Here is a 12475-nt window from a genome sequence, read left to right on the forward strand (position 1 = left end):
TGGAGAGCAGGGCGCACTTCCCAAAGGCTCCCAACCAGCTACATTAGCCCCAAAGTCTTAAATTTAAGCGTCTGGGGTTCTTAAGACTATGAATCATGTTTGATACTACACAGATAGATGATGAAAACGGCAGAAAGGTTCCGCAATAAACTGGTAGACATGTTTGCTAGGGAATCAGCAGACATATTTTTCAATCCACCAAATCTTTTACCAAAGGAAGCTTTAGATAAACTCTAACCTCTTAGGAAACATTAACTTCAGGGAAAGACTATAACAACTAACTTGAACCCTTCGCTGAAGGCCCGTCCGTCGGCAACTCAACAGGTTATCCTCACTCCTCCAGGCCTGCGACCGCGGCTTGCAGAGAAGGGGCGGCCCCGGGGCAGGTGGGAGACCGGCCCGAGACTCAGTTTCCCCCAGCCTCATCAGTGCACCTCCAGGTCGGTCCCGTGCCTTCGGCCTAAGACTTGCAAGAACTTTCTGCACAACCAGGTTCCAACTTGGAAACTCCCCATGGGCAGCGTGCCTCCTCCCGGGACCTGGGCTGGCGACCCTGGCAGCCACTACTTACCCTCCAAGTCTGTGCTGTCGGCGACAATCTTCAGCAGCGCTATCGCCAGCACGGCCCCTAGGGCCAGCACCGCCAAGAAACCTCGCGAGCCGAGTCCCATTGTTCCGAGGGCAAGACGCGGAGGCCTCGTGGGCTCGCAACCGAGGTAGCGGCTGCGCGAGTGAGAGAGGAGCCTTCGCGCACCCGAGTCCGCTCCGCGTCCCCTTCCGCCGCGCACGCCTCCCCTCCTGCTGCCTAACCCGCAGAGACCAAATAGGGCGCGGGAGCCGGGCCTAGAGGGGGCGTCGCGTGCCGGCCACAGCTGCGGGACGGGACGGGGCGGGGCGGGACGGAGGGGCGGGGCCGGAGCTCGGGGGCGGTGTCTGCTATTTGGAGCACCCGGGCTTTTCTCTCAGCTGCCGCTTCTGATGATGCGCGCCTGCGAGCCCCAGAACGCTCGAGCAGTTTCTTTTCTTTTCGGAAATGGCAGTTTTGTTTTCTTGGATAAAAGCGCGCACTGCTGCCTCTCCGGATACCAAGCACGCCGGGCTTCGCTGGGCCCGGAAGGAAGTCTTTGAAGAGTAGATTTCAGGTGGGGCACCGGGTGGCGGGGGCTGGGGGGCGGGGAGTGCGGCTCAGAGTTAAAAGGTTGAATTCGCAAGTGCAAACGAGGGCGGTCGAAAGGGAGGTCCAGGAAAGAAACTGGAGTGAATGGGATTCCCTTTGAGGGGGTCCTGGGCCGTCAGAGTTTTGGGTTTTTTTTCCCCCCGGAGTGACCCAGCCTAAGATGGGGTGACAGGGTGTGGGAACGGGTGTTCAACAAATTCACCAAGCTCATACTGAAGCACGCATGATCTCTATACCCCAAATTGTACCTCACCCTCCCTTCTCAGGCTCCCTGTTTCTCTGGATGAGGATAGAAAGTACTGGAGTGGACACGGAGTGGGGGGAGTGGGGAACATAGAAGAGTTGGAAGCTATTCCGAGTCACGTATAGTCAACAAGGCCAAGGTTGCATATCCCTGTTAGGATGGAATAACCAGTTTTGAATAGTTTTTGGCTAAGGCCCTCTTCAGCCTTGGAACCAATTCTGTGCACCTGTCTTGACTTGCAGTGCACCCAAAGCCTACATTTTATGTCTACTAAGAACTCTGAAGTGACCTGTAGCAACCCATTGCTGATGCAATAAAACGGTATAGATTGAATCCTGATTTGGGTAGGAAACCCTCAGTTGAAAAGAATCCAGGGCGCTTAAAATCCTTGAACCCACCTCCCCCACCCCAACATTCTAAATGTTGCAGATCTATGGTACCTGACTCAGATTTCATGACATAAAGGTCACGATATCTCAGTTAAAGTCCCAAAAATATGTTGTGAGAGAATATTTTCTGATCTCAGGTAAGTCTATCAATGTAGACATGACTAATCATAGAGATTAACTGGGGCAGTTTCTCCTAAATATGCAAGACATCCGTCTGTTGATTCAACCAAAGTTGCAAATACTCACTGGCATCCACCATGGGCAAAAAGTGAGCACTGCACATTTAGCTTTTGGTTACACCATTGAATTGGGGGATCTGGTTAGGAATAAATTGTTCTGGTGACCGCTTACCCCATTGCCCAAGCATTTTACAATCCATACTCAACTTGTCTTTCCAGCCTTGGTTCAACTACCCATGAACGAGGGTGCTCTCTAGTTCTTTGGTATTTGATAGGAATAGCAGCAGAGGTGGCTGACTTGGTTGGCAGCACTGGCAGGAAAAGCAGTTTCTCCTTGGTTGCAAGATAGAGTTTCTGATGCAGCAGTGGCGTTGCTGGGGAACTGCAATGGAGACAGTTTCCTCACTGGACTAGTTCTACAGTGGTTTTGTGCATTATTCCTGGATGCCTAGCCTCCATCATGATTCTTGTCGCCCTCCAATAATTCTGAAAGCTACCCAGTAACTTCAATATACTCCTTTTCTGTTATATCAGCAGTAGTCAGCTTTTCACAACCAAGAATCCTAACTTTAGACAATTAGTTATGTTTTTTTTCCCCTACTAGGCTATAACCTTCTTTAGATGCTTTACTAGCTATTTACTGAGTGCTTATTCTGTGGTAGATAGCACAGCAGGGGCAAGACTGATACATTGACAGTTACAGCTTGTGACTGAGACAGAATGTGATAGAGGCTCTGATGTGATAATGGAAAAGCACACATTGGAGCCATGGTCTGTGTCTTTATATTCATACCTGAGGGTATAACACGCTTCCTGTCCTATAGAAGGCATTCAGTTTATATTTGTGGAATGAATATTAGGTGGAGATAAACAGAGCAGCAAAACTCTGGTACTCTTCAACCTCAATTGTGTTCTTTTTAGATACATCCTATATTTCCCATATGTCTGTATTTTTGAACTTGATCACCTAAGGGTACACCAGAGATTGGAAACATTGATTCATTCACCCATCCATCAGTCAAATCCAAAAAACTTATTTTTGTGTGTAAAAAGGAAGAGGTGATAGAGGAAGGCTCATCTGGTTTGATGTCCACAGATGATTACCTTCTGGCTACATATAAATCAGTCTGCTGATAAATCTGTATTTGCATGAGGAACAAATCCGAATCTGCCTGCCTCTGAAACTGTGAGGTAGCTGCAAATAAGGCAAGGCAGTGGAAAGATTTAGCACAAGAGTATAAGTTGGCCTGTGGCCATTTACTTGTTTCTGCCAGTTTCTTGTCAACTTTCGTTTTAGCAGATTGACAACACCTTATAAGCTGTGATTAAGTCTTCACAATGAAAGTTGATTTATTGGGTCTTTTCTCTCTTCTGTACCCCTGCTTCCTTTCCCTGTAAATTAAAGCCCCTATTTTTCCCCACACCTTCTTCTTCCCTCTCCTTTCAGATTTTCTTTCCTGACCGCCCCCCTCCCCTGCCACCTCAGAGTACAACCTGCAGCCGGAGTTAAATCTGTTTAGTTAAAAAACAAACAAAACCCCAGAACCCTTACTGTGCATGTTGAGTTCAGTGTTGTACAGGATTTTAGAATTAAGACAATCAAAAGTAAAAATACAACAAGCAAAAAAAAACAGGTAACAGTAAAAAATAAAAGGGAGTTCCCATTGTGGCTCAGTGGTTAACGAATCCGACTAGGAACCATGAGGTTGCAAGTTTGATCCCTGGCCTTGCTCAGTGGGTTAAGGATCTGGTGTTGCCGTGAGCTGTGGTGTAGGTTGCAGATACGGCTTGGATCCAGCGTTGCTGTGGCTCTGGTGTAGGCCGGCGGCTACAGCTCCGATTCAACCCCTAGCCTGGGAACCTCCATGTGCTGCGGGAGCGGCCCAAGAAAAGGCAAAAAGACAAAAATAAATAAATAAATAAACAAACAAAAAAAGAACAATTGGTTTTTCCTCTTGAAACAAGGAGGTCATAGATGAAAGTTCTGAGTGGACTGAAGTTTTTCAGGAATGACTCTCAAAAGGGATTGGAGAGCTGTGTCTGAATCTGAAGGATTTGGTTGGGAGAGAGGTGAGTTTTCATTATGGATCTGGGCAAGATTATGTTGTGCCATGAGGACAATAGGAAGGTGAAATCTGAGTTCAGAGTTCAGGTGGTAGGCACTGGGAAGTCCCATGGGCCTTTCCGTTGTTGGTCCTGGCTTATTTATCAGCTGCTGCTTTGTTTCTTCTCTATAGAGATTCAGCTTGCTTTCCTTTCCTGTTTTAAGTCACTGCCAGAAGTTCCTGCTGTGGTGCGATAGCGCCATGGGTTAGGAATCCGACTGCAGAGGCTCAGGTTGCTGCAGAGGTATGGTTTCCATCCCTAGCCAGGTGCAGTGGGTTAAAGAATCTGGTGTTGCAGCAGCTGCAGTGACGTTTGCAGCTGCAGCTTGGATTCATTGTCTGACCTGGGAACTTCCATATCCTGCAGGTGTGGCCATTAAAAAAAAAAAAAAAAAGCCTCTGCCAACTGCTCCATTCTTCAGTGTTTTTATTTCTTCCAGCCTTCAAATGGAATTAGTTGCAAGTCCCCAGGCCATTCTATAGTAAGAGCTAATCACGATTAGAGAAATTGACAATAGGTAAAAGAGCTATTGTGAGGAAATTAAAGAAAAACTGAAATAAAGTTCGTAGAGTCTTGATCCCTGCTCCGTTTCCTATCACCCTATCTAGGAAATGCAAGAATAGGGCTTACTGTTCATTCAGCAAAAGTTGGAGTAATTGAAAACACACACATACACATAAGCAACAACTAGAAGGGTGTCATGCTAACAAAATACAGCAATGTGATGGAGAAAAACTGGGTCGTTACTTTGGAACAAATAGTCGTGGAAGTCCTAAGAAGATAACTGAGTCCTTAAAGGGAGCCGTGTGAAAACCAGGGGGAAGTACATTTTAACTAAGTTTGGTGTGTTGGGGAACAGAAAGAAAGCAAGTGTGGCTGAAGCAAAGAAGTATAAGATGAGGTTTGGGGCTTTTCAGGTGAGGAGTTGGGTATTAATTTATTTAATTTTTTTTTATTAAAGTATAGTTGATTTAGTGTTCCTCTGTTTCCTCTGTACAGTAAAGTGACTCAGCCACCCATACACATCCATTTTTTTTCCCCACTTTCTGTAAGAACCTGATGGAAAATTTAAATATGATGAAAAGCCATTCAAGAGTTGACAGTGACGTGATTTATGTTTTTATAAAAGACTACACCAGCTGCCACAGAGAGGAAAAAGTAGAAAGAGGAAGTTCATTTAGGAGGTTATTGCATGATGGCTTGAACTAGGGTAGAAGTAGTAAAAATGGAAGAAGTGAGTGGATTTGGGATGTGGATTGACTGGAGTCAATTGGATGTGGTGTTTGAGAGAAAGAGAAATTAGGGCAGAATCCTGGATTTGTGGCTTGAGAACTGGATGAGTGGTAGCTCCTGGAATATTCATTAACACTTCCTGAACTTGCTCCCACTGTCCTTCTGGCGCTTGTGAATCTCTTACAGCAGCCTCCATCAAGAACGCATGCAGAGAGAGTTCCCAATGTGGCTCAGCGGGTTAAGAACCCGACTGGTGTCCATAAGCATTCAGGTTCAATCCCTGGCCTTGCTCAGTGGGTTAAGGATCCAGCGTTGCTGCAAGCTGCTATGTAGGTCACAGATGTGGCCCAGATCCGGTGTTGCTGTGGCTGTGGTGTAGGCCGGCAGATGCAGCTCTGATTCAGCTCCCAGCCCAGGAACTTCCATAAGCTACAAGTGTGGCTGTTAAACAAAATAAAGATGTGTTCCCATGTGGCTCAGAGGTTAAGTTTTTGGTGGTGTTACTCCAGTGGCTTGGGTCAATCCTGTGGTTCCATGCCTGGGAACTTCTGCATGCCACAGACGTGACCAAAAAAAAAAAAAAAAAGGCACGCAGAGGAGTTCCCTGATGACTCAGTGGGTTAAGGCTCCAATGTTGTCACTGTGCGGCTCAGGTTGGTGCTGTGGTGCATGTTTGATCCTTTTTATCCCTGGCCTGGGTACTTCTGAATGCCATGGGCATGGCCAAAAAAAAACAAAACAAAAAAACAAAACAAAACAAAACAAAAAAACCCAAACAAAACAAATAAAAATAATGCATGCAGAGGGAGCAATGGGAGAACAAAAATTTTCAGCGATCATCTGTTGGTACCTGCTTGACATGTGTCAAGAAGTACTGGGTGACTCTGTAGTGACCTATATGGTAAAAGCATCAGAAAAGGAATGAATATATGTATATGTGTAACTAATTCACCTTGCTCTGCTCCTGAAACAAACACAACATTGTAAATCAACTATACCCCAGTGAAATTTAAAGAAATAATTTTTTTTTTTTTAAAGAGTATTGGGTGTTACCCAAATCTGCTCTCACCCAGGAAGAGTGCACTTTGGATGTTACTAGACTGAGGGAAGAGAGGAAAATAAGAAATGTGGTGAAATAGATGTAACCGTTGTTTGGAGGATCATCACAGTGTTGGGGGAAAGAAAACAAAGACTCCAGCAAGACCCCTCTGTTGCAATATAGACGAGCGCAAGCGAACATAATGTTACTATTGAGCAAGCATTATCAGAGAGAACATGCACATAAGATAACACAAAAAAGTTGGAGACATTTTCACACAAATTATACAGAACAGTAAAAGAGAGAGAAAAATGAAAACTTATCTCTGTGAGAGAAAAGATGATGTACCTTATAATTATCTCTTACCTGTGAGAGACCTCTGAGCTCATTCCAGAGTAAATGTTTACAGTTTCAAGGATCAGGAGGCCATGACTCTGCTTTGAAAGATCAAAAGGTCAAACTTTTTTTGCCGGGGTCGGGGGGGGGGGGGGGGGGGGGGGAGAGGAAGAGAAAGTTACTGGGATGCTACTGGGATAGTTTTTTTTTTTTTTTTTGAGGGGTTACTATTTTGGTTTTGGTTTATCACTTTTATTTATTTACGTGTAGTTGCTTTGCACTCTTGTGTTCATTTCAGGTGTACAGCATAATGATTCATTATACATACATATATATTTGTATTCTTTTGCAGATTCTTTTCCCTTGTAGCTTATTACAAAATATTGAGTATCATTCTCTGTGCTGTATAGTAGGTCCTTGTTACTTATCTGTTTTATGTGTAGTAGTGTGTATATGTTAATTCCAACCTCCTAATTTATCCCTCACCCTGCCCTTTCCCCTTTGGTAACCATAAGTTTGTTTTCAATGTCTATAAGTTCACTTGTATCTTTTTTTTTTTTTTTAAGATTCCACATGTAAGTGATATATTTGTCTTTGGCTTAGCATGATAATTTCTAGGGATATCCATGTTGCTGCAAATGGCATTATTTCATGCTTTTTTTATGGCTGAGTAATATTCATTGTACATATACTACATCTTCTTTATCCATTAATCTCTCAATGGACATTTAGGTGGTTTTCATGTCTTGGCTGTTGTAAATAGTGCTGCAAAAACCATTGAAGTGCATGTATCTTTTCAAATTACAGTATTCTCTGGATATATGCCTGGAAATGGGATTGCTGGATCCTTTGAAAACTCTATTTTTGGTTTTTTGAGGAACTTTTATACTGTTCTTTATAGTAGCTACGCCAGTTTACATTCCCACCATCACTGGAGGTGGGGTCCCTTTGTGCCACACTATCTCCAGCATTTTTTATTTGTAGACATTTTGATGATAGCCATTCTGACCAAAGTGAAGTATTTACCCAATTATAGTTTTGATTTGCATTTCTCTAATAATTAGTGATGCTGGACATTTTTACATGTGCCTGCTGTATATCTTTGGAGAAATGAAGGTCAGATCATTTCTATGAGGCCATTTTATGCCCTCAAGATGACACCCTAGAGAGGAAAGGGTGGAGAGGCAGTGACCTCCTTCCTCAAAGAAAATTTCATCATTTTACCTTTACAACTTACCTATTTTTCCCCAAAGAACTTTCATGTAGCCCACTCTGAATAAATAATATATGAAAATTTCTTTGTGTGATGAGAATTAAAAAAGGACACCACATTGTAAGCATGTGTCATTTTTCTCCCCTCTCCTCTCCCCCACCTCCCCGAAGTCCTAATTCCTGGGTCTCCTTCCAGGAGAGTGTGTGCCAACTTCTTTCCTGAGCTCCCCTTGCACAGAGACTGAGGAGAGGGGGGCTGAGTTGAAGAAACAGGAATGAATGGCAAGATGATACAAACAATTGTAATTTATTGGCTGAAAGGAAGAAGAAATAGAAGTTAAAGGAAAGGGGAAGAAAAGAACCGAGAACCACAGGAGACGAAGTTTTAGAGAGAATTTTTGGTGAAGATTTTGCGACTGGGACCTGAATCAGCCATGGACTTGACATGTACTGAAGTGAAAAAAAATGGGGACAAAGAGATTTTAAGAAGTGCTATTATGGGTCACGAGTTGAATTTCCTTATAATATTCAAGTAATGGAAGTAAAGATTCAAATGACTTATCATCATCATCATCATTTGCTTTTTAGGGCTGCACCTGCAGCATATGGAAATTCCTGGGCTAGGAGTCTAATCTGAGCTATAGCTGCCGACCTACACCACAGCCACAGCAACACAGGATCTGAGCTGTGTCTGCAGTCTACACCACAGCTCCCGGCAGTGCCAGAGCGAGGCCAGGGGTAGAACTTGAATCCTCATGGATACTAGTCAGGTTCATTTCCACTGAGCCACAACAGGAACTCCTGAAGTGACTTTCAAATTACTTTTGATAACTGAACCAAATTTCTTGGAATGTGAAATCCTGCCAAGACTGGGTGTCACAGACCCCTTATGGAAATTCTGAGCAGTATTAACCTTGAAGATGGTATAAAATCAGTAATGTCATTCTGAAGTTCTTCGCTGAGTACCTACTGTATTTGTAGCACTCTGTGTGGTATTCGGGAGGAAACAAACTAGTATAACATGTGGCCATGTCCTTGGAGCTTTTTTATTTAGGTAAATGACACATTTCCACATGGACAGGTAAGTTAAGGGCTGCAGCAACCTTGGAGCCAAGCTGCATCTTCGACCTACACCACAGCTCACAGCAACGCCAGATCCTTAACCCACTGAGCAAGGCCAGAGATTGAACCCACAATCTCATGGTTCCTAGTTGGATTTGTTTCTGCTGTGCCACCACGGGAACTCCAGGGACAAACTTATCTTACGAAAGGGACGTCCTAAGCCTGTGAGGGCTGTGAATTGGTAGGAAGGAGTGCTGACTCTATTTTGCATGCATTCCTAGGCCCTAAACTCAATTTTTCCTTATTCTGTTTTTTTTTTTTTTTTTCTTTCTGCACCCATGGCATATAAAGTTCTTAGGCCAGGAATCAAACCCATGCCACAGCAGCTACCCGAGCTTCTGCAGTGACAACGCTGGATCCTTAACCTGCTGTACCACAAGGGAATTCCATCCTTATTTTGTTTTTTAAGCTTGCACCCCAAATTATAATTTTCTTAAGCTTTAAGATTCTAGGAGTTCTTGCTGTGGCACAGTAGGTTAAGGATAAGGCATTGTCTCTTCGGTGATATAGGTTTGATCCCCTACCTGGCCCATATGCCACATGTGTGACCAAAAAAAAAAAAGATTCTATAATTTCAACCATACATAGCAAGCGAAAACACTTATGTATTGGAGGGAGGGGGAAGCCTGGGAAAAAAGTACTGAAAAGTTAACAGTTATTTTTCTGGTTGACAGCTAAGTGACCTTTTCTTTTTCCTTTCCACCTTTCCAAATTTCTAACTTCTCTAAAATAAGTATTTATTGCATCTCAAGGATTTCTTTAAAAAAAAAAAACCCTTAATTTAGAATGGTAAGACTAATAATGATACAAAAATGTTTCTATGATTATTCTACAGTTTGGTTCTAGGCTAAAGGTAAGTATGACTAAATCTTCTCCTAGAGTTTAAACCTAAAGAAGAAAAGAATAAAACAAAATTCTCTCCATTATGGAGAGCAAAATTCAGAACTTAATTCAAATTGTTTCCTCCAATATATTGATTTGTCTATTTCCAATGGCCCAGTCTTTGGGTAGACTTTGCTTCCATTTGCCTGATCATCTGAGTTAAATGATGAGTTAAATGAGTTAACTAGTGGAGCTAAACTTTGAAAGAGGACTGGATTGGGAGTGTAGATACTTGGTTTCTGATGTCAGCTCTGCAGTTGACTTTGTGTATATGGTCTAACCATCTAACTATCTTGATTTCTTCACCTTAAATATTAGGGATTTAAGGAGTTCCCTGGTGGCCCAGTGGTTAATATTTGGAACTTTCACCACTGTGGCCTGGGTTCAGTCCTTGGTCTTGGAGTTGAGACCCCCACATCAAGCTGCTGCCTGCCATGACCAAAAAAGAAAAAAAAAAAAGAAAATAGGAGAGAGAGATTCACATGCATTGTTGGTGGAAATGTACAGTGGTGTGGCTGGTATAGAAAAGAGTTTGTCAGTTCCTCAAAGAGTTAAATGTAGAATGACTATATCACCCAGCAGTTCAACTCCAACATGCATACCCAAAAGAATAAAAAAATGGACTCAGATTTTTTTTTTTTTTTTGTCTTTTTGCTATTTTTTGGGCCACTCCCGCGGCGTATGGAGGTTCCCAGGCTAGGGGTCGAATTGGAGCTGTAGCCACTGGCCTACGCCAGAGCCACAGCAACGCGGGATCTGAGCCGCGTCTGCAACCTACACCACAGCTCAGGGCAACGCCAGATCGTTAACCCACTGAGCAAGGGCAGGGACCGAACCCGCAACCTCATGGTTCCTAGTCGGATTCCTTAACCACTGCGCCACGATGGGAACTCCGACTCAGATATTTTTACACCAACATTCAGAATAGCATTATTCACGATATCCAAAAGGTTAAAACAACTCAAGTGTCCATTAAGAAGAATTGGTTGACGAAATGTGGTGTATACATACAAAGTGTTCTGAAGCCAGTTCCATCATGGCAAGAAAGCAGGGAGGGGGGGCCGGGGGGGGCTTCCTCAACAAACAGTGCTCTGATGCCACTTAGGTGGCCTACGATTTAACTCCATTTTGATACTCCCTACCCTGGTCAGGGGCTCAGACCTACAAGACTACCCTGTGCTCCAGATGCCAATCACAAGTCCATGTGCTCCTGACCCACAGGCTGTGAATCACAGGTTCCTGTGGTCCCCTCTTTGGGTTCAATTAATTTGCTGGAGTGGTTCACAGAACTTGGGAAACCCTTTTATGTACTAGATTATGGGTTTATTGTAAAAGGATATAACCTGCGAAAAACCAGAGAGAAGAGGTGCATAGGACAAGGTATGGGGACAGGGTGCTGAGCTTCTGCGCCCTCTCCAGGAGCACCACCCTCCTTCACATCTCCACATGAACACAAACCAGCCTGGAAGCTCTCCAAACCCTGTCCTTTTGGGGTTTTATGGAGACTTCATTAAATAGAATTAATTAAATCAACATACACTGGTTATGATTCTATCCTCTCCCCTCCCAGAGGATAGGGGATGGGACAAATTTCCAACCTCCCATCAGTTAGTTCCCCCAGCAACCAGCCCCCATTCTTAGGTGACCTAGGGGCATTCCAAAAGTCACCTCATTCACAGCACTAAAGAAGCCTTTATTTCTCTCATTACTTAGAATTCCAAGTGTTTTCAAAGCTCTTGTGCTATAAATGAGAACAAAAACCAAATATATACTTCCTGATATAAATCGCCGTATCACAACATATAATGGTATATTACTCAGTTGTAAAAAGGAATGAGGTTCTGGACACATGCTGTGATATGGATGAACCTTAAGGACATTATGCTGAGTTAAATAAGGCAGACACAGAAAGGCAAATATCTGATTCCATTTATGTGAGGTATCTAGAATAGGCAATTTCATAGAGACAGAAAATAGATTTAAAGGTTACCAGGGTCTGGGGGAGGGAGCAGTAGGGAGTTATTGCTTAATGGGTGCACAGTTACTGTTTGGAGTGATGAAAAAATTTTGGAAAGAGCTAGTGGTGATGGCTGTACAACATTGTGAGTATACTTAATTCCACTGAATTGTACACGTAAAAATGGTTAAATGGCAAATTTTATGTATGTTGACTTAAAAAAAATTGCACAACATGGTTGTGGTGCAACAAAAATGAATCCAACTAGGAACCATGAGGTTGACGGTTCGATCCCTGGCCTCACTTAGTGGGTTAAGGATCTGGCGTTGCTGTGAGCTGTGGTGTAGGCTGGCAGCTGTAGCTCCCATTCGACTGCTAGCCTGGGAACCTCCATGTGCCACGGGTGTGGCCCTAAAAAGCAAAAGCAAAAAAAAATTGCACAACATGGAGTTCCCATTGTGGCTGAGTAGGTTAAGGACACAACATAGTCCCCATGACATTGTAGGTTCAATCCCTGGCCTTGCTCTGTGGGCTAAGTATTGCTGCAAGCTGCAGCATAGGTCAGAGATGCAGCTTGGATCTGGTTTTGCTGTGGCTGT

The 12475-nt window shown here is 43.6% G+C and overlaps 2 protein-coding genes across 3 annotated transcripts in view; one reads left to right on the top strand and one right to left on the bottom strand.

The window, feature by feature from the left end:
• The window catches only part of TMEM123 (transmembrane protein 123), a 78759-nt gene extending 76690 nt beyond the window's left edge, over window positions 1-2069 (bottom strand). The window contains exons 1-3 of the mRNA XM_084978592.1: window positions 2057-2069; window positions 988-1252; window positions 572-936 (exon numbers count right to left, since the gene is read on the bottom strand). Of these exons, the coding sequence (XP_084834718.1) occupies window positions 572-936; window positions 988-1252; window positions 2057-2069 (643 nt within the window). The remainder of the gene's footprint in view (window positions 1-571; window positions 937-987; window positions 1253-2056) is intronic.
• The window catches only part of LOC146399831 (uncharacterized), a 250265-nt gene continuing 238742 nt past the window's right edge, over window positions 953-12475 (top strand). For both annotated transcript variants that reach the window (XR_014815138.1, XM_084975876.1), the window contains exon 1: window positions 953-1142. The gene's annotated coding sequence lies outside the window, so the exon portion shown is untranslated. The remainder of the gene's footprint in view (window positions 1143-12475) is intronic.

Source organism: Sus scrofa, chromosome 9 (assembly GCF_054392235.1).
Source record: "Sus scrofa isolate SSC_HxYL_T2T_F1_AM1 chromosome 9, Sscrofa_HxYL_maternal_Yorkshire_Landrace_v2.0, whole genome shotgun sequence".
In the NCBI taxonomy this organism is placed as follows: Eukaryota; Metazoa; Chordata; class Mammalia; order Artiodactyla; family Suidae; genus Sus; species Sus scrofa.